Source organism: Cololabis saira, chromosome 24 (assembly GCF_033807715.1).
Source record: "Cololabis saira isolate AMF1-May2022 chromosome 24, fColSai1.1, whole genome shotgun sequence".
Classification (NCBI taxonomy): domain Eukaryota; kingdom Metazoa; phylum Chordata; class Actinopteri; order Beloniformes; family Belonidae; genus Cololabis; species Cololabis saira.
Window position 1 is genome coordinate 20,637,989 of NC_084610.1, and position 23,183 is coordinate 20,661,171.

General features: G+C 41.4%; 1 protein-coding gene across 1 annotated transcript in view; it reads left to right on the forward strand.

The window, feature by feature from the left end:
* The first annotated feature begins 4,926 nt into the window (after window positions 1-4,926).
* The window catches only part of LOC133425090 (zinc finger protein GLI2-like), a 70,083-nt gene continuing 51,826 nt past the window's right edge, over window positions 4,927-23,183 (forward strand). Inside the window, 1 exon segment of the mRNA XM_061715771.1 lies at window positions 4,927-5,020. Within this exon segment, the coding sequence (XP_061571755.1) occupies window positions 4,927-5,020 (94 nt within the window).

Consider the following 23,183-nt stretch of genomic DNA (forward strand, 5'->3'; position numbering starts at 1 on the left):
TGGAAACAAGCAGGCGTTCACACACGAGCAGCTCTGATCTCCCTGTCATCTAACGCGATTGATCCGGCCTCCAGAAGTGGAAATGATCTCTGTAAAGACTCCTCAGAGCGCAGCGCTTGTCCCAAACATCTGGAATCAACAACCAGAGAACGCTCCGTTCATCTTTTATCGGTTTTTATCAACAGTCACAATTATTCAAAAATGATCAATAATCAGCCAGCAGATAAATCATTTCTCTAATCAATAAACTGATTTTCATCATTGGATAGAGTTGAACAAAGTTTATAAATGTAATAATCCTGAAGTTTTAGATCTGCATTTCGTTTTTCTTATTAAGAATTAGAATTAACCAACCTGTTAAACAGAAAGCTCCAAGTAGTGGGACGATAATTATCCAATAACCAATACATGTCCAATAATCGTTCAATAATTGTCCAATTGTCATCCAATAATCATCCCATAATTGTCCAATTATCATCCAATAACTTTCCAATAATTGTCCAATTATCAATCAATAATCGTCCAATAATCACCCAATAATCGTCCGATTGTCATCCAATAAATGTCCAATTGTCATCCAATAATCACCCAATAATCAATCAATACTCATCTAATAATTGTCCAATTGTCATCCAATGATCTTCCAATAATTGTCCAATAATCAATCAATAATCATCTAATAATCGTCCAATAATCATCCAATAAAGGTCCAATAGTCTTCCAATAATTTTCTAATAATCACCCAATACGTGTCCAATAGGCATCCAACAATCTTACAATAATCAATCAATAATCATCCAATAATTGTCCAATAATCATCCAATAATTGAACAATAATTGAACAATAATTGAACAATAATCATCTAATAATCGTCCAATAATTTTACTGTCATCCAATGATCTTCCAATAATTGTCCAATAAGCAATCAATAATTCCATCCTTCTTTCCTTTCCTTCCTCCTCTCCCCTCTTCCATCCATCCTTCCATCTCCTCATCTCCTCCTCTCCTTTCCTCTCCTCCTTTCATCCATCCCTCCTCCTCTCCTCCTCTCTTCCATTTCCTCCTTTCCTCTTCTCCTCCTTTCCTCTCCTCCTTTCCTCCTCTCCTCTTTTCCTCCTCTCCTCCTTTCCTCCTCTCCTCTTTTCCTCCTCTCCTCCTTTCCTCCTCTCCTCTTTTCCTCCTCTCCTCCATCCCTCCTCTGGTATTCCATCCATCCCTCCTTTCCTCCATCCCTCCTTTCCTCTCCCCATCCCTCCTCCTCTCCTCCTCTCTTCCATCCATCCCTCCTTTCCTCCTCTCCTCCATCCCTCCTTCCCTCCCCCTCTCCTCTCCTCCTCTCCTCCCCTCCCGTCCTCCCCTCTCCTCCTCCTCTCCTCCTCCCTCCCTCCCTAACTGAAGAGTTAGCAGCTGTTGTAAATCCCGGCGTCACGTCTCCGTCTCTGTTCTTCCACGACTGGAACGATAAACAACCTCCTCCTGCAGGATCCGTCTCTCCCCCGGTCTGTTTTACGGGACGGCCGTTACTCAGGCGGGGGACAGGTGCGGGGCCCCCCATAAATTCCTGCAAGTGGCCCTTGAACGGGGACGGGGCCGCGCCGCCGCAGCGCTGGCGGGGGATTGACGGCACGCTGCTGGTTTTACTCTGACCTTTGAGTTCAGGAGACGCGTTTATTTGTTCAACGAGAGACGATACAATAACTCATCTGTCTCCAGTGCTGGTGGGGCCAAGTCCACTATCAGACCTGGTCCAGGTCCAGACCTGAACCTGGTCCAAGTCCAGACCTGAATCTGGTCCAAGTCCATAAAAAAACCTGGTCTTGGAGGGCCACTTTCGTGGGGGTGGGTGCACCTGCCCGCGGCGGCGGCCGGGGCGGCTCTGTCTCTCCGGGCAGGCTGGCCCCCTGCCGGGTGGGGGTCATTGGCCTGGAGGGTGAGGGCCTCCTGGCCACGTGTCCGGCCCGGACCGGGTGGCCGGGGATTGCCTGGGTCGCGGTCCGCCGCCGCGGGATCCCTGGCTGCCTTTTCCCGCGCCGTGGGGGCCCCGCCCCCGGGCCCCCTCGGCCGCCGCCGGGGGGGGGGCTCGCAGGCGGTGGGTTGCCTCCCTCCTGCTTCTCCCCTCTGTGGGGTCGCCGGTGGCCTGGGTTCCGGGCTCTTCCTTGTCGGCGTCTGGTCTCGCGGGTGACAGGGTTGCTCCCCCCCTCCCCCACTATAGATACACTTCAGGTGGAGCTTTGTTTGGTTTATTACACACACACACATACACATACACACACACACACACACACACACACACACACACACACACACACACACACACACACACACACACACACACACACACACACACACACACACATACACACGATCATATACACACACACACACACACACACACACACACACACACACACACACACACACACACACACACACACACACACACACACACACAAACACACAAACACACACACGCATGATCATATACATACACACCCACACACATAGACATACACACTGGCTTGTTCACCTGCATGCTGGCTCTGTAGTTTTTGGGGTTAGGTAGCGGTAGCGGTAGCTTAGCTCAGACTGCGATCAGATCTCAAGATTTGGGTCGATTGCTGTTCATGTTTTGGTTGGCTCCGTGCCGGTTTCGTGTTTTGTTTGTGGTTTTTTGTTGCAGATTTCCAGTGCTTGGCGTGTGTCTCCGTGTGTTCCTGCTTCCTGGATTGGCAGTGGATGTCGTCACCCCCCCCCCCCCCCATATGCATATGTATGCGTATATATATGTATTAAATATAGTAATAATGCACATATATATGCCTTTGGTTTCTACCGTCATGGTATCAATCATTAATATGTCTGTGCAGACAAGGTAAAAGAAAAAAAAAAAAAAAAACCTGGTCCAAGTCCACACCTCATCCCCTGTTTTTACATCATTTCTGTAAAATAATCTCACGGTGAAATAGTTCTGTGTCTGAGGACGTATTCCCTCACCACCACCAGCCGGGTTGTGGGTTTAATAGAGGAGTTATTCACGTGATCACATGACTGTCTCGCTAAGCTTTGGTGGTGGAAAGTGTTTTTTATGACCAAATATCGTAAGCTGGAGTGTATTTTAGAGGTCCAAACCAACTGGAATGTGCAGCCTGATAGATCCTGACAGATCAGACCCCCTCCCACATTAGAGCATCAAACACCACCTGAGCTAAGAAGCTTCCCATGAGGCTTCATTTGTGTGGCATTCACGGCGGTAAACGCAGCAGCTCACCTGTCAGTCAAAGTCCTCGTCTCAGTGACACCAGACTGGGTTTCAGTCGTTAAACTTCATCAACAGGGATGTGAAGCTGCTGGTTGGAGGACCGGTGGTGCTGCTCTCAGGTCTAAATGGATGGATGAAGGTCAGACACACCTGAGGGTGGACAGGTGGGACGTAGGAATGGGTGATATTTTACCGTTCACGATTTACCGTCAAAAAAATTCCTCACGGTAAGAATTTGTATCTCACGGTAAAAACGATAAATTCCCGTTGATGATGTTTTTGTGTAAAACTGATTTATGGTTCTGTGTTAAATCCACGCACAACGTACGTGAAGGAAGGAAGGAAGGAAGGAAGGAAGGAAGGAAGGAAGGAAGGAAGGAAGGAAGGAAGGAAGGAAGGAAGGAAAAGGAAGGAAGGAAGGAAGGAAGGAAGGAAGGAAGGAAGGAAGGAAGGAAGGAAGGAAAAGGAAGGAAAAGGAAGGAAGGAAGGAAGGAAGGAAGGAAAAGGAAGGAAGGAAAGGAAGGAAGGAAGGAAAAGGAAGGAAGGAAGGAAGGAAGGAGGAAAGAAGGAATGAAGGGAAAAAGAAGGAAGGAAGGAAGGAAGGAAGGAAAAGGAAGGAAGGAAGGAAGGAAGGAAGGAAAAGGAAGGAAGGAAGGAAGGAAGGAGGAAAGAAGGAATGAAGGGAAAAAGAAGGAAGGATGGGAGGAATGAAGGAAGGAAGGAAGGAAGGAAGGAAGGAAGGAAGGAAGGAAGGAAGGAAAAGGAAGGAAGGAAGGAAGGAAAAGGAAGGAAGGAAGGAAGGAAGGAAAAGGAAGGAAGGAAGGAAGGAAAAGGAAGGAAGGGAGAAAAGAGGAAGGGAAGAAGGAAGGAGAGAGCAGGAGGAAGGATGGAAGGAAGGAAGGAAAAGGAAGGAAGGAAGGAAGGAAGGAAGGAAGGAAAAGGAAGGAAGGAAGGAAGGAGAGAGCAGGAGGAAAGAAGGAATGAAGGGAAAAAAGAAGGAAGGATGGGAGGAATGAAGGAAGGAAGGGAGGAAGGAAGGAAGGAAGGAAGGAAGGAAGGAAGGAAGGAAGGAAGGAAGGAAGGAAGGAAGGAAAAGTAAGGAAGGAAAAGGGAGGAAAAGGGAGGAAGGAAGAAATGAGCCAGAAAGAAAGAAAGAAAGAAAGAAAGAAAGAAAGAAAGAAAGAAAGAAAGAAAGAAAGAAAGAAAGAAAGAAAGAAAGAAAGAAAGAAAGAACATACATGTCGGAAGGCTGATCTGAGAGCGAGGAGTTTGAATATTTCCAGTTTTGCAGTACAGGTGTAACTCATTTAATTGGTTTTTATGAATTCAATTTAATTGGTGTAGTTTAGTAGTATTCAGTATCTTTTAGAGCAGTGCTTTGGCTCCAAAGACTGAATGTGGTGATAGATTTATAGTTAAAAAGGTCGAGTTGAATTGGTATTTTTTTTATCGTCATTTTTATCATTATCGGGATAAATGCCAGAAATTCTCGTGATACATTTTTTAGTCCATACCGCCCATCCCTAGTGGGACGGACAGGCCGGAGGTTCTGACTCTGGTGATTTGAGGATCCCCTCATGAACCTCCCGGTCCTCAGATGTCTCATCTCGTCCGGCTTTGACGGCTCTTTTCATTTGGTTTTCTCTCTCAGAGATCCGGGGCAGGAATGGAGACCTCGGCGCTGAGGACCGTCGAGAAGGGAGACAAAATGAACCTGTTCATGGACCTTCAGAAGAAACCTCCGTCCTCCGAAATGAGAGGTAACGTCTTATATAAGGGTATAACTTCTTAGTTTTCACATCCTATGGAGCAACATTTAGCGCAAGTTAGTTCCGACATTGAACTTCTGAGAACCGTCATGGTTGGACACCATGTACAGTTGTTTAACTCCGTTCAATTCTTCCAATCAACTTGGTTATTTAACTCCCTTTTTTAACTCCTCTGTTTAACTAACTATCTAAATAACGCTAGCTAGGATAGCCAACTTAGATAAATCAATCCAAGGCTAAAAAGACTTTGCCAGGAACTAGGGCTGGGCGATATGGACCAAAACTCATATCTTGATATTTTCTAGCTGAATGGCGATACTCGATATATATCGATATTTTTTCTGTGACATAATTGGGGTTTCCCCCAAAGCATTATAGCATAGCATCTCTGTTAGCTTCATTTTTTTCTGAGGCAAACCCTTAAAAAAACTGTCATTTTTAATACAAAGCCTCGTGCCAAATGTCACACAGGTTCATTTATTAACAGAGGTCTGCACAATATCAAAATGTATAAAACAAATGAAATAAAAATAAACTGCCTGCATATATAGAATAAAAATGCTTCTTGAATAAAATAAAACAAATATCCCTTTCCTCATAACAATTAAATTAAAATACACTGTGCAATTAATACAATGTAGACTGTAACAGGCAGACTTTTCCACTGAGGTTGACAGTTGTGCAAATAACAAAACATTTATGCAAATCTCAAATAAAACATTCAAGTCAATTTGTCACAAAATAAGCTATATCAAAATCATAAAAAAAAAATATATATATATATTTTTTAAATCGATATTAATTAATATAATGACTTGGATTTATATAGCGCCCTTCTGCCGTTCTAGGCACCCAGAGCGCTTTACAGAAATCATTATTCATCCATACACATTCTCTCCAGTGGTGGTAAGCTACATTGTAGCCACAGCTGCCCTGGGGCAGACTGACAGAAGCGTGGCTGCCATATCGCGCCAAACGGCCCCTCCGACCACCACCAACATTCATACACATTCATACACATTCATACGGGGCAAGGTGGGTAAGGTGTCTTGCCCAAGGACACTACGACAGCAAACTGGGACAGAGCGGGATTCGAACCGCCGACCTTCCGATCATTGGACGACCCGCTCTACCACCTGAGCTACTGCCGCCCCGATATTGTCTCGTACCATATCGCGTTTGAAAATATATCGATATATATTAAAATCTCGATATATCGCCCAGCCCTACCAGGAACAATAATTCATGATTAAGGGGATTGGGGTAGAATTCCATCAAAAGTCAGAAAAGTCACTATTAATTCATACATTTGCAAAGTAAAAGAAGAAAAATATATTACTACAAAAATACTAATTTAAACAAAAAATCTGATTTAAAGATAAAAGCCTCCAGGAAAGAAAAAAAAAATCCAATATTACAAATTTGTTGAAATTTGGTTTAAATTTGAAACCAGCCTCTCTCTGAAACCAGTCCTACCTTTCTGGCAGAACTGAATATGTCTCACTGGGAAGATGCAAGTCCAGACTGCTATCTGTCTCCTGTGGTGTTCCGCAAGGGTCGGTCCTCAGCCCCATCCTCTTCATTATTTACATGCAGAGATAAGATGTCCTTCCACTGTTATGCTGACGACACGCAGCTTTACATAAAAACTGCCCCACGCCCCTCTGCAGCCATTTCTTTTCTCTCCGCCTGTCTTGGGGAGATAAAGACATGGATGAGCAACAACTTTCTCCAGCTAAAGTAGCCAAACCGAAGCCCTCCTGGTTGGTCCACACCAGGTTCAGTCACCCTCCATAACTCGCCTCACCTTCCATGGTCAGGTCACACCCCTCTCCTCCACAGTCACTAATCTGGGAGTTAGGTTTGATCCTCACCTGAGGATGACCATATAATGACCATATAAAACACCTGTGCAAAACCTCCTTTTATCATCTCAAAAACATCTCCAAACTCCGCCCCACTTTAACCCTGTCAGACGCAGAGAAGCTCGTCCACATTGTAGTAGCTAAACCAGGGGGTCGGCAACCCAAAATGTGAAAAGAGCCGTATTGGACCAAAAACACAAGAAACAAATATGTCTGGAGCCGCAAAAAATGAAAAGTCTTGTATCAGCCTTAGAATGAAGGCAAATGGCGAAAGGAGAAATGTTGAGAAAAAAGTCGAAATGTCGAGAAAAAAGTCAAAATTTCAAGAAAAAAGTGAAAAATGTCGAGAAAAAAGTCAAGATTTATAGAAAAACATTCGAAATATCGAGATTAATGTTGAAGTACAATCTCGAGAAAAAAGTCGAAATGTCGAGAAAAAAGTCGAAATCTCGAGAAAAAAGTCGAAATCTCGAGAAAAAAGTTGAAATGTCGAGAAAAAAGTCAAAATTTCAAGAAAAACATTCGAAATGTCGAGATTAATGTTGAAGTACAATCTCGAGAAAAAAGTCGAAATGTCGAGATTAAAAAGGAAAGGAAAAAGGAAGAAAAAAAGAGAAAAAAGGGAAAAAAAGGAAAAAAGAAGAAAAAAGAAAAAAAGGAAAAAAGGGAAAAAAAGGAAAAAAGAAGAAAAAAGAAAAAAAGGAAAAAAGGGAAAAAAAAAGAAAAAAAGGAAAAAAAAGGTCAATCATTTTTGAAAAAGCTCCAGGAGCCACTAGGGCGGCGCTAATGAGCCGCATGCGGCTCAAGAGCCGCGGGTTGCCGACCCCTGAGCTAAGCCAACGCTTTAAGCCACTGAGGTGTATTTCGACGGAAGAACCTTTTTGACGCGCTTACTTTTAATATGCCAGGTGCATGATGAATGAATGTCCACTTAAACTTTCTTTGCGATGCACAATATACATTTATTTTACACTCACATAATCCAGTTTGCCAGTTACAGACATACATCAGCCCGGCACGGCATGACATTCCGTGCGTAGGTGCGTGCGTTCGGTCAAAAACTGTTTCCTCCTACCAGTCGGAAACACACCTGGTGAGCCAACAAAGGTTCACGGACTAAATAGGTTTCTCCGTCACATTGAAGCCAATCAGCACCTTGTAATCTGCTCTTACACACATATTCATCTCCTCTAGACTGGACTACTGCAACTCACTCTTCACTGGCCTAAAAACCTTTTTATTCAGGAAGGTGTTATAAGGTTGAGTTTTACGACATATTATTGCTAGTTTTAAATGTACTGGCACTGTGCCTTACAAATAGGATGCATTATGATGATGATGATGATGATGATAATTATTACATTTCAAAATAAAATAATAAATAATACATTATTAATTAATATAATACGGAGCCCCTAAAGGGACATGGATTTTTAATTTTTTTATATAATGAGTTTTACGTGTGCACGTGAAACATTTAAGTGAGCACGTACATTTTTTTTACGTGAGCACGTAAAACGTTTATGCACTCACTAAAAAGTTTCACGCGCTCTCGCAAAACTTATAAGTGAGCGCCTAAAAGTTGTTTTACGTGAGCGCGTAAAAACAAGTACATTGGGAGTATTGCTGGAACAGGAGACTAATCCAGTTGCGCCCTGCTCTATTTATGAATGGAAATGACATTACAGGATTTAGCTGAGCTATATTTTAACCTGGGACTCCATTATAAGGACTTTACCACTTTGCTTGCAAGTAAACTACTTTACGTGCTCACTTAAAGGTTTTACGTGTAAAGCGCGTAAATTATATAAAAAAAAAAAAATCCTTGTCCCTTTAGGGGCTCCGTAATATAACAATGATATATAAATTAATAATACATTTCAAAATAAAATAATAAAAAAAATTAAATTTACAAATTGACTCATTTACTTTGTAAAATTTGTAAATTTACAATGAATAAATAAATAAATAAAACAACTTAAAAAACAGTTTGGATGAGACAAGACTCTGGATGAGAAGTGATCCCCCAGGAAGAAGAAGAAATATACGCCATGGAAAAATTGACTTTTTGTTTGAGAATTAGAGGAAGGGATTTTGCTCAAAAGTGGCAAAAATGGTCTACATTTAAGGTCAAATCCCAGCCATGCCTTAAAGAAGGGAAAGAAAAGAATGGCAGAATATTACATCTCCCCCAGGAAGTTATGTTATGATTGTTACTATCATTTTTTATTTTTATTATTATTTTTTCTCTTTCCTTTTTGTGTAACTTGAAAAAGACAAAATAAAAAGTATAAAAAAAAACAAAAAAAAAAACAGTCTGGATGTAGAAAGCATGGACCATCATGTTTTAGCTGAGACCGGACCTGAGACTGGACCTGAGACCTGAGTCTCTCCGGTCCGAGCGTGATGGGGGTCAGAATCAGTCCAGGTCTTGCTGAGGCAGAAAGGAAAGGGGGCCAACAGGAACCATGAAATATACATGTGAAAGACGAGGCTCCATCCTGGGAGCTGATGCTGGATCTCCTCAGACCTGCCGCCCCCCACCACCACCGGTCAGAGGTGACTTCCTGTCAGCGTCTGACTGGAATCCCGAGCAGGAGCCGCTCGGTTAATGCAGATCACCCGAGGACCCCGCCTCCTCGTGCAGATGAGCAGCTTGTGCCGCCTCCACACTATGAACAGAAACATGACAGGTGGACTCAGTGGGGGGGGGGTTTGCTGCAGGTGAGAACAAACGTTTGTGTTGTTGAACTAAATGAGGAGCAGCAGCCTTCCTCCAGCAGAGGAGTCATGTTTTAAAGATGTCGGAGGACGAGTGATGAAAGCGCGGCATAACGAGCCTCAAAGAGCTCCGTCTTACCTCCAGAGTATAAAAGCAGGGAGAGAAAGAGCAGCAGTCGGGGGCCGGTGGTGTCGAGGACGGCGCCGAGCTCCAGAGATCCACGAGCTGATGGGCCGGCTTTGAAATGCTAATTAAATGTGTGATTTAGTGACATTTTTACTGATTCATGAAGGCCTTGGTGGCCTGCCACGAGAAAGAAGCTCATTAATGGATAACGAAGAGACAAAGCGGGAAACGGAGGCTCGGCCCAGGATCACAAGGAATTATTAGTTTAGCCCGACTCGGGCCGAGCGGTGCCAGGTTTTATCGGCTCAAACACGTTAGACAAAGTGAGCACGTTCAGACCGGGCCAAGGCCGCTTTCCCTTCACTCTGCAACAATTAACCCGCAACAGTTCCACCGGTTTCTACCCCTGACCTCAGCTGACCCCCTTAAAGACGAACGGAGGAACAGACACTGTGATGTCAGCCATCGATTCTACAGAGTGCTGTTGTTTTTACCATGTAGAAATGAAACCAGGACTAGTTAAACTGAAACCAGGACTAGTTAAACTGAAACCAGGACTAGTAGAACTGAAACCAGAGCCATATTGGACCAAAAACACAAAAAACAAATATGTCTGGAGCCGCAAAAAATGAAAAGTCTCGTATAAGCCTTAGAATGAAGACAACACATGCTGCATGTATCTATATTACCGTAGTTATAACTGGGGAAATGTTTTTATTCATTATGCACTTCGAGAAAAAAGTTGAAATGTCGAGAAAAAATCGAAATGCCAAGAAAAAAGTTCGAAATTTAGATGAAAAAAAGTCGAAATGTCGAGATGAATGTTGAAGTAAAATTTCGAGAAAAAAGTCAAAATGTCGAAAAAAAAGTCAAAATGTCGAGGAAATAGTAGAAATTTCTTGAAAAAAGTCGCAATGTCGAGAAAAAAGTTGAAATGTCGAGATTAAAAAGGAAAGGAAAAGGGAAGAAAAAGAGAAAAAAAAGAAGAAAAAAGAAGAAAAAAAGGAAAAAAAGAGAAAAAAGAAGAAAGAAAGGAAAAAAAAGGTCAAACATTTTTGAAAAAGCTCCAGGAGCCACTAGGGCGGCGCCGACCCTTGGGCTAAACAGTCTCCCCGCTTCTTCACTTCCTGTATCAATAACGTTGGTTGCTTAGCAACAAGCTGAGAACGGCCAATGAGCTTCAGCAGCAGCTCAAGAACGGGACCCTTTGATGAATCGGTCATTACAGTCTCAGATATAACCAATGGTGGCATGTCGGTTTATAAGAATCTTTTTGCTCAGAAGAAAAAAGAGTGACAACAACGACCCATAACTATTTTCTTCTCTCGAAAAAACACACCTGCACCGTGGGCTTTAGGAGAAAAAGACGCTACAGAGTCAGGATGTAGCGTCTCAGAAGAGCAGTGGAATACGTGCTGATCTCCCCAATTTGAAGCCTTCTATAATAATTGTAAAAAGAATTTAACTTACCACGGGTTCTTTTTGTTACGTAACCCCTGCGAAAAACCAGGGATTACTGTAATGACAATATCTCCACGTTGAGAAACTCGCCTTCTCTTGGCTCATGACCGTCATGTTTTTGAATGCACACACACGCCCACTACGTTTCCTCCGGTCTCCGCGTGTGGGGAAAAAAAGCTTCACTGTAGCCAGAAATAATGGAGTAACGCACCGTTTGGTAACGGTAACTGTTACTGAATTTAAAAAGTAATGCGTTAGAGCAAGGGTGTCAAATGTGCGGCCCGCGAGAAGTTTCCAACGCAAAAAACAGAAATGTTGATTAACTAAAAAGGAAGGCATAAATAATTGCCATGAATCGCAGCATATCCGATAATATATTTCTTCTACAAATCCATCTTTATTCCACAAATAGAGCAGTTTTCAACATTTTTTTAGTTTTCTAGAATGCATTTGCCCATTTTATTTCTTTGTAGACGGTCGTTTATTTTTATTAACTGACTAATATTATATATTTTTGCAGGAAAAATATCACTGCTAAAAAAGATGATAGAAGATATTTATTCAGAGAATTTCAGTTTTGAATACGAGGATAGTGACAAAGTAAAACAGTTAAAAGAAAAGTGCTGACTTTTTCGGTACACTGGAGTAAATATCCGCCAATTTTTTAAAATAAATACACTTAATTGTACTGGAAAAATCTCTAAATCACAAAGAAACACTCTCGGATGTAATAAGAAAGATTTTGCTTTTAATTAAATTTCCTATAAAAAAGCTAAATATAAAAAAAACTTGTAAAAAAATACTTGTTTCTGTTTATCTTTGTAAAATGATATTAAAAGTATTTTACATAATTTGAAAAAAAAAGAGAAATTTCAAGAAAAGTTCCTAAAGAAATATATTTTACATAATTAGAGTGTAAACAAAGTGCATATTTCCTTTAAAATTAACTAAACTGATATTGGATTAGATAACAATAGTAAAAAAAAAAGAATTAGAGAAAAAATTTTCCGCACAATTTTTGTTATTTTGAGCGTGCAAGAAGCGTGCAAGAAAAAAATTGGTCAAATCCGGCCCGCCAAGCAAAATTAGTTTGACACCCCTGCGTTAGAGTATTAGTTACCGCAAAACTAACGGCGTTACTGTAACGCGTTACTAAATAACGCGCTAGTCCCAACACTGGTGGTCGGTAGGAGCTTTAGCTCCAGACCCAGACCCTGGTGGTCGGTGGAGGAACTGCAGGTTTCCTCTTCCAGGAACGTGGGTGTAGCGGTGCAGGGCTGATGTTCGGGACCCGGCTCTACTGAATCATTGGAATTCCTCCGTTCCATCCTCACCAACTCCGGGCTGGTGATATCAGCCACCTTCATTTTTATACAAGATTTATTTAAATTTGCCTTGTCGTGTGTGAGATAAACTGATTTTAGATCAGCTATGCCACTTGAGAGCAGGAATCTCAGGAACAGGCCTCATTAGGACACTTGTTCTCCTCTCGGCTGGACTCCAACATCCCAGGAAAACCCATAAATTTGCGACGGTAGCTGCCGAGTCCTCTGCCTGACCCGCCTCGACCCGCTGAGGTGTTTTAATGACGAGCGTCCACAAACGTGGAGGTGAGGACGACACGGAGCCAGAAATGTTTTAAAGATGTCAGCGAGCGGGTGATGAAAGCTGCCTGTAATGAGGTTAAAAGAGCTCGTTCTTACCTCCAGGGAATAAAATCACTGGGAGCTGAACGAGGTGATGGAGCGGCTCCGAGGATGACATGGATGGGGAGTGACGGGCCACTTTTGAAATGTAAATAGAGCTGCCGATGCCACGTTCCTTCTCTTTAATGAAGGACTTGGTGGCCTGCCATGACGGAGAAGTCCAGCATTAATTGTTCATGCAGGAACATCAATGTAGGACGGTTTCACATGTGGAGCTGGCGAGTCTCCATCCGGCTTCAATATTTGAACAAAGCCGCGTTGTCGTGTCTTGTGCCGGATAACAAACGGACGTCTCAGCGGCCTCAGCCAGCTGATCGGGTTCTGCTTTTAAACCCGGTTCTTAGAGCCAGATTTAAAGAACAAATGTTGACACGGTTTAAAGTTTCCAAGCACAAAAGAGGTCAGTTGGAACGACTTTAAGAAAAGATCTTTGGGGGGGGAAACTTTCTGAGAAGAATCTTTCAATTTAACTGACTGATAACCCTTCAACTATTGAACCAGCTGAGAACCCGTTTGTTTTTCCACAGCTCGGGTGCTAAGGGGAGATACGTCATCACGTCACTGCAAATGTTAGTTACGTCGCTGCGTTTGCGCGAAAAGTTGAAGCAGCAACAACGTATTTGCTCCAATATTGTTTTTCTCGCGTATTTGAAAATGTCTTGCCTTGTCTTGTCTTGCTATTGCCGTTGGTCTTAATAACTCCACCCCCTCCGCTTACGTAGCAGTTCTTTCCTCTAGACCAGGGGTCGGCAACCCGCGGCTCTAAAGCTGCATGCGGCCCTAAAGCTGCATGCGGCCCTAAAGCTGCATGCGGCCCTAAAGCTGCATGCGGCCCTTTAGCGCCGCCCTAGTGGCTCCTGGAGCTTTTTCAAAAATGTTCGACCTTTTATTTCCTTTTTTTCTTCTTTTTTTCCTTTTTTCTCCTTTTTTTCTGCCTTTCTTTGCTTTTTTCCTTTTTTTCTTCCTTTTTCCTTTCCTTTTTAATCTCAACATTTCAACTTTTTCTAAAAATGTTGACTTTTTTCTCGACATTTCGACTTTTTTCTATGTACCGTATTTTCCGCACTATTAGGCGCACCTAAAAGCCTTAAATTTTCTCAAAAACTGGCAGTGCGCCTTATAATGCAGTGCGCCTTATATATGATCATTACGGTAATTTCTGTTACTGTAGTCAGGGGGATTGTGGGTAATGTAGTTGGTTTCGCTGAAGTAATGACGCTAAAAACATCAGGAATCGTCACAGACGTTCAAGACAACAGCAGCGACGCTGACTCGCATAATGGCGAATTTGACGAGACGGAGCAAAGCTGGTTTTTATTTTGTTAATAAAGTTTGACATACGGTACTTTTCTTCTTTTTTTTTTGCATTTGCTGTAGGATTTTGTAGCATTTCCTGTAGTGCAGCTCCATCAGGTAGATACGTAACTCAACCCCAGCCACTATAGTCGGTATTTTACCATATATTTAGTGCGCCTTATAATGCGGTGCGCCTTATATATGGAGACAGTTTTACAATACGTCATTCATTGAAGTTGCGCCTTATAGTGCGGAAAATACTTTTTTTATCATAATGAAAAAAAAATAATCTTCCCCCGCTTGTCTTCATTCTAAGGCTTATACAAGACTTTTCATTTTTTGCGTCTCCAGACATATTTGTTTTTTGTGTTTTTGGTCCAATATGGCTCTTTCAACATTTTGGGTTGCCGACTCCTGGTCTAGACTAACAAAGAGTTGGTGCTACCTTGGAACCGGAGCCAGTTCTTTGTCAGTGGAAACAGAAAGCCAGAAGGTTCCAAACTCACCACTGATCCAGAACCAGAACCAGCCCTGGAACCGGTTTGGTGGAAAAGAGGTATGACTGAAACAAACAGCACAGCTGGCCACCAGGTGGCGGTCATGAGCGTATTTTTCTGTTTGCTGCAACATAAAAGGAGAAGGAACACGTAAACAATGGAAGCTACTATGGTTTTGCTTGTTTTTTTAACATCCCCCGCGGTCGTAGCGATTGAAATTAAAAGAAAACCCTGGCCGAACCTCTACGTTGGTGCGGTACGCCAACAAGACCTGAACCAACTCGTCGGTCCAGCTATAGATTTTCTAACTTGGCAGCAAATTGTCTCTGATTCTAATGATTTATTTTCACGTGAGAGATCCTGATCAGCAGAAACCTCCGCCAGGACGTTCCTGTTGGCCGACTTGAGCACCTCTCCTACTAAAGATATGTTTCTCACCCCATCAAGGTTTTTACAGGGCTTCCTGGATATGCCAATCATAGGCATGTATATGGAGATGCCGCATCGAGTGTTCTTTCCCGCTGCTGCGATACGTCAACGTCTCCGCCATATTGGATGTTCAAGACTGCGCTGTAAACTAATACAAGTAAATGGACTTATTTTCATAAAGCGTCTTTCTACAAAGAAATGTACGTTTTACGTCTCATTTATTCATTCACACATGCACTAATATACTTGGGAAACAGTTAGGCACCAAATATAATATATTTAATTTTCTCAGATGGCAAAAATAAGAACTTTATTGATCCCACATAGGAGTAATTCATGTTATATCAGCTATAGAGAACAAGGTAGTGCCGAAAAAATATATATAGTCTATCCCCCCTCACAAAAATTAAGAATAGACAAACATATTTTTCTCATCAACAAAACAAATGAAAACATTTTCAAATAACAAAATAACACATTTGAACCATTTTTCAGATAATGAAATAACTGAAAAAATCTGAAAGATTGTTCAAATGTGTTATTTTGTTACTTGAAAAATTTTAAATATGTTTATGTAAAATATGTTTTGTTGATGAGAAAATAAGTTTTCCAATGTTCTTATTTTTGTGAGGGGGGATATATATATATATGGTTTTTCGGCACTACCTTGTTCTCTATAGCTGATATAACATGAATTACTCCTATGTGGGATCAATAAAGTTCTTATTTTTGCCATCTGAGAAAATTAAATATATATTATATTTGGTGCCTAAATGTTTCCCAAGTATATTAGTGCGTGTGTGAATGAATAAATGAGACGTAAAACGTAAATTTCTTTGTAGAAAGGCGGTTTATGAAAATAAGTCCATTTACTTGTATTAGTTTGCAGAGCAGTCTTGAACATCCAATATGGCGGCGACGTTGACGTACGGCTCAGCGCTCGATGGGGCGTCTACGTATATATGTCTATGATGCCAATGACCCCACCCTGAAAAATCTACCCAGAATTCCTGCTAATAGAAACACACCTGAAGGAAGGTATTCAGAAATGTGAAAGACTGATGTTCCCCTTTAACCGATTCAGGAGGAGAGATGGACCCTTGGTTGAACTTTTGATTTGCTGTGAATTTTGTAAAATCACATTTCTGTTCCCTCTGAGTTTCCTTGAGATGACATTAGACATTCATCATCTCAAGATGAGCAGGTTTCAGTCAAACTGTTTTTGTTTAGCTGTTTAAACTCATGGACCAGTCAAGTTAAGTCCTGCACTGCAAAAACTCAAAATCTTACCAGGAATATTTGTCTTATTTCTAGTTAAAATGTCTCATTTTTAGTCAAAAAATCTCATTACACTTAAAAAAAGAGTCATCCCCAGAAAATTAACTTGTTATTTGACAATTTTCACCTGTTTCAAGTAAATTTTCACTTGAAATAAGTAGGAAAATCTGCCAGTGGGACAAGATTTATCTTCTCATTACAAGCAAAAAAATCTTGTTCCACTGGCAGATTTTTCTACTTATTTCAAGTGAAAATCTACTTGAAACAGGTGAAAATTGTTGTTTTTTCCAGTGATGAGTCTTGTTTTAAGTGTAATGAGATTTTTTTTTACTAAAAATGAAACATTTTAACTAGAAATAAGACAAATATTCTTGAGTTTTTGCAGTGTGGTCCTCATGGTCCTCCATGTCCCGCTCAACCAGACCTCCAACCTCAGGAAAGTTCCCATTCACAGCCGTCTGCCCCGGTGCAGAATGTACCGAGCCAATCACAGCGGGGCAGGGACGGGTTTCATGTGACGTCTCATTCAGGAATGTCCAAGATATCAGCAGAATAACTAACGACAGCTTAGATCAGCGCTGGTGAAGAAACTGGACCGTCCTGTGAAGCTTGGAGGACTGTAGTTGTTCTGAGGTTCGTCGTCGCCTCAACTTCAGTAATGACAGAAGAGAAAATGAGAGCGTGAAAGAAAAAGATAACAACAAACAAAAGTAAATAATTGATGGTGTTGCACAAGTGACTTAATCATCTACACCAGGGGTCGGCAACCCGCGGCTCTAGCTTTTTCAAAAACGTTTGACCTTTTTCCTCCTTTTTTTCTTATTTTTTCCTTTTTTTTTCTTTTTCTACTTTTTTTCTTCCTTTTTCCTTTCCTTTTTAATCTCGACATTTTGATTTTTTTCTCGAAATTTTGACTTTTTTCTCAACATTTCGACTTTTTTCTCGACATTTCGACTTTTTTCTTGAGATTGTACTTCAACATTAATCCCGACATTTCGACTTTTTTCTCGAAATGTTGACTTTTTTCTCGTCATTTTGACTTTTTTCTTGACATTTTGACTTTTTTATCAAGATTTTACTTCAACATTAATCTTGACATTTCGACTTTTTTCTCGACATTTTGACTTTTTTTCAACATTTCGACTTTTTTCTCGAAATTTCGACTTTTTTCTCGACATTTCGACTTTTTAATCAAGATTTTACTTCAACATTAATCTTGACTTTTCGACTTTTTTCTCAACATTTCGACTTTTTTCTCCAAGTGCATAATGAAAAAAAAAATCTCTCCCCAGTTATAACTAATATAGAAACATGCAGCATGTGTTGTCTTCATTCTAAGGCTGATACAAGACTTTTCATTTTTTGTGGCTCCAGACATATTTGTTTTTTGTGTTTTTGGTCCAATATGACTCTTTCAACATTTTGGGTTGCCGACCCCTGATCTACACATATACTAAACATTGTTCCTGTGATGCTTTATCACAAGGAACAACATTCAACAGCTCAAATATAGGAATACTATTAAAACACAACCATATCTCTTTATTTTAAAAGTGCAAATTACGCATCAGGGATTATACCTGTAACTTTTTGAACATAATTTGTCTTCTTGCTAATTTAAGGCACGCAAAAAGTGCAATATAACACAAATAATAGTGCAATAAAAGTGTATAATACCTGCTTTTATTACCATTACTTAATGAAACCTGATGAAACATGTCTTTATGACCATGGCCCCGTCCCAATTCTCCCCCTCGCCCTCGTTTTCTTCACTATCCCTACATTTTGCGCGTTCCCGTGAGGGTAGTGGTGTCCCAATTCCTCTTTTCACCTAGGGGGAGTGGGCATATCGAGGGCTAGGGGCTGAAAATAGCCCCTTCACATCGAGGGATTTCCCATGCTGACTTCGCAAGCGAGGGAGTAAAAATTCCCAGAATGCTTTTCGTTGTCATTTGCGGACTGAATCCAAAAAAAACATGGCGGACATTTTCTTATTTTTTGTGAATAAAATCAATATTTTCAGTTAGTTTCTGCATAAAAATGCATTTTGATTACATTTCTAGCCAGAAATATATATTTTACTTTCATAATATTCACTCAGTGAATGTACATAATCCCTTTTTTGTCCGTTGTTCGCGAAGATCGCGCTGGAATAAAGGCTGTTAGGTTACGGCGTAGGCTACGTAAGCTACGCCGTAGGCTACGTAAGCTACGCCGTAGGCTACTTAAGCTACGCCATAGGCTACTTAAGCTACATTGTAGGCTACGTAACCTACGCCGTAGGCTACGTAAGCTACGCCGTAGGCTACGTAACTTACGCCGTAGGCTACGTAACCTACGCCGTAGGCTCTGTATCGATTTGACTCGCCGACCGAGGGCAAATTTGCAGACTCGTCTCAGATTGTGACCGAGGGAGCAAGCATTTTTTTTGTGGGAAATAGAGAGAAATAATCCTGTGACTCGTCAGATTTGTTTTGGATGTTTCTGATATAATAGTTTTCAGAAACCACAAAGTAATCCAGCTGTTATCTGGGTAATTTACACACTTTCAGATAAAGCTGAAGTGAAGATAGCGGAGCTGATTTATGGGTCCGCGTTAAATCGACGCAGAGCCTACGGCGTAGGTTACGCGGCGACGCGCGCCATACGCCGTACCCTACGCCGTAGGCTCTGCGTCGATTTAACGCGGAACCATAAATCAGTTCCGGAGCCGGCAGGCAGAAATCTCTAAATTTTCGGAGCAAATTTCTTAACAGGCGTAGCTACAACTGTTAGATTTCATCTATTAAACAAACATCTTCCTAAATGATTTATTTCAGCCAGCATAATTCTCAACAGAGCTGCAGGTTTTTCCCCGGGACGACGGCGCTGGGTTGACCCGGCGGACACGTCTGTTCTCGGGCCGTGAGCTGAGGCTGCTCCCCGGGGGCGGCGGCTCTTCTCATCTCCGAAAACGTAGAGTCAAATTTCTTAACGGGCGTTATTTGGATAAACTGAGCCCAGGTTGGGGATCTTAACGGTTACTTTTACGCCTGAAAAAATATTAAAACTTAATAAAGTGCCATATTAACAGCGCTACAGCTGAAATTAAAACAGCTTTTGGTTCTCTGCTTCCTGATCAGGGTAGGGATGAAAACGAGGGGGAGTAGGAGAAATGGGACAGGCACCTGGGCCAAGTGCCCTAAAATATCCCCCTTCTTTTTTAGGGGGTAGAGAAGAAAAGAAGGGCGAGTGAAGAAAAGAAGGGCGAGTAAAGAAAAGTAGGGGGAGAATTGAGATTGGGCCTTTGCGTTTGGACCGTTTTGAGTGGTTTCTGGGTTTTTAACGTCTCCTTCATGTCTCGGTGTCCCGGTCCTTGAACCTGGAGCTGGTTTCCAGGAAACACCTCGGTCCTTGGTGATGAACAGCTGCTGTTACCGTCTCTGAATGGTTTACGGCCCAGAAAAATAACTTATTTGACAATTTTCACCTGTTTCAAGTAAATTTTCACTTGAAATAAGTAGAAAAATCTGCCAGTGGAACAAGATTTATCTTCTCATTACAAGCAAAAAAATCTTGTTCCACTGGCAGATTTTTCTACTTATTTTAAGTGAAAATCTACTTGAAACAGGTGAAAATTGTTGTTTTTTCCAGTGATAAGTCTTGTTTTAAGTGTAATGAGATTTTTTTTTACTAAAAATGAGACATTTTAACTAGAAATAAGACAAATATTCTTGTTAAGATTTTGAGTTTTTGCAGTGTGCAAGTCTTGATCCAGACCCTAGGGGTCGATAGAGGAACTGTAGGTTTTAATACAGATTTTAGCAATCCATAGAGGACCTGCAGGTCTGGATCCAGATCTTAGTGGTCAGTAGAGGACCTGCAGGTCTCTGGTCAACAGCAGATGTTTCTTCATTTCCTGGTTTTCATCAGACCGGCCCGTTGGATGCAGCTTCTCAGAATCCAGCCTGCCACTGGCAGATTTTTCTACTTATTTTAAGTGAAAATCTACTTGAAACAGGTGAAAATTGTTGTTTTTTTCCAGTGATGAGTCTTGTTTTAAGTGTAATGACATTTTTTTGACTAAAAATGAGAAATCTATTTAGAATAAGAAAAAATATTCTTGTTAAGATTTAGATTTTTTGCAGTGTGGTCCTCATGGTCCTCTGCATCCCGCTCAACCAGACCTCCAACCTCAGGAAAGTTCCCATTCAAAGCCATCTGCCCCGGTGCAGAATGCACCGTTTTCAGTGGGTTCTGGGTTTCTAACGTCTCCTTAAGCTTGTCCCGGTGTCCCGGTCCTTGAACCTGGAGCTGGTTTCCAGGAAACACCTCCTCGGTGATGAACAGCTGCTGTTACCGTCTCTGGATGGTTTACGGCCGGCGCTGGGCCTGCTGTCAGCTCGGCCGCGCCCACCTCCGAGCCCCGGCGGCGGCGGGACGGCGGCCCCGCCCTCTTTTATATTCCCATCGTGCGTTATTTATTTACAACAATTTCCTCTCTATGAAAGGACGCGGTTAATGCCCAGTTTTAATACGTTATTTACACATAAAAACAAGCTATTTACAGCGGCGTCGGCGTGCAGGCGGGAGGGGAGTGGACGGCCCCGCCCCCGCGCCGCTGCTCTATCACACTTTAACAATCTGGGCCGCTAATAGAACCATTCATCACGGAGCGCTTTGCTCTGTGGGGGCGGCCCGTCCAGGTCCCCGAGGCCCGGGGAAACGGTAACCGTGGAGACGCCGGACCAGGTGCAGAGCTGGTAGAGGAGCCAGAAACTGTACTCAAGTAAAAGTACTGTTACTTCAGAATAATATGACTCAAGTAGAAGTAAAAAGTAGTCATCCCAATAATTACTTGAGTAAAAGTAAAAAAGTACTTGGTGAAAAAACTACTCAAGTACTGAGTAACTGTTGAGTAACGTCTGATTTATTTTTTTAACACAACCATTCAAACAGACAAAAGTACAAAATAATCATCTTCAGGCAAATTAAATCAATAAAATAATAAAATAAATTAAAATTAATAAAAAATAAAAAATAGCTTAAATTAAAATAATCTTAAAGTAAATTCAAGTACTTTAATACATAATAAAATAAATAAAATAATAACAGAATAAATAAATAAATTAAGCACAAGTAGCACAAAATTTCAAGCCTTTGTACTTTTCTTTTTTAACCAGGCAGAACTAGAACAAACATGAACTCATAGAAACTCTGTGTGTGTTTGAGTCTGTGTAAATGTGACAAAACATGCAAAAACAAACATTTTTCCCAAAGAATCACTCAGTGATGTCATGAGATTGACGCGTACGTGGATAAAAGGGATAAAAGAAAAGTAACAGCTCAACGTAGCCTAATGTAGCGGAGTAAGAGGAACAGTTTCTTCTTCACAAATCTACTCAAGTAAAAGTAAAAAGTATAGTGATTCAAAACTACTCCTAAAAGTACAACATTTCCCAAAACTTACTCAAGTAAATGTAACTCGTTACTAGGAATGGGCGATATTTTACCGTTCACGATAAACCGTCAAGAAAATTCCTCACGGTAAGAATTTGTCATCTCGCGGTAAAAACGATAAATTCCCGTTGATGATGTTTTTGTGTAAAACTGATTTATGGTTCTGTGTTAAATCCACGCACAACGTACGTGAAGGAAGGAAGGAAGGAAGGAAGGAAGGAAGGAAGGAAGGAAGGAAGGAAGGAAGGAAGGAAGATATTAGCAAGAAAAAAAGAAAGAGAAAGAAAGAAAGAAAGAAAGAAAGAAAGAAAGAAATAAATGAGCAAGAAAGAAAGAAAGAAAGAAAGAAAGATGAGCAAGAAAGAAAGAAAGAAAGAAAGAAAGAAAGAAAGAAAGAAAGAAAGAAAGAAATGAGCAAGAAAGAAAGAAAGAAAGAAATGAGCAAGAAAAGAAAGAAAGAAAGAAAGAAAGAAATGAGCAAGAAAGAAAGAAAGAAAGAAAGAAATGAGCAAGAAAGAAAGAAAGAAAGAAAGAAAGATGAGCAAGAAAGAAAGAAAGAAAGAAAGAAAGAAAGAAAGAAAGAAAGAAAGAAATGAGCAAGAAAGAAAGAAAGAAAGAAATGAGCAAGAAAGAAAGAAAGAAAGAAAGAAATGAGCAAGAAAGAAAGAAAGAAAGAAAGAAAGAAAGAAAGAAATGAGCAAGAAAGAAAGAAAGAAAGAAAGAAATGAGCAAGAAAGAAAGAAAGAAAGAAAGAAATGAGCAAGAAAGAAAGAAAGAAAGAAAGAAAGAAATGAGCCAGAAAGAAGGATAGATTCCCGTTAATACGTGTTTGTGTAACAAACATGGCGGATCTGAGTCATTCCAGTTTTGCAGTACAGGTGTAACTCATTTAATTGTTTTTATTAATTCAATTTAATTGGTGTAGTTTAGTAGCATTTAGTATCTTTTAGAGCAGTGATTTGGCTCCAAAGACTGAATGTGGTGATAGATTTTTTTTATCGTCATTTTTATGGTTATCGGGATAAATGCCAGAAATGATCGTGATACATTTTTTAGTCCATACCGCCCATCCCTGCTCGTTACTACCACCTCTGACCAGGTGTTGAGGAACCGGGCCGGTGTGGAGCAGAACTCTGGCACGGTGACTTCTGGAGCGGTTTTAGCCGGACTAAAACCCCCCCCCCCCCCGCCTGGCCCGGCTCTGGCTCGGCTGCCCCGCTAATAGATTCAAACGAGCTCCTGCATTCCCTGTGACAGCTCGCATCTGTCTGCCGGTCCACGCCGGGCCGGGACGTCGCCATCCGAGGCCCGTCGGTAATAACTGAGGCCGTTTAG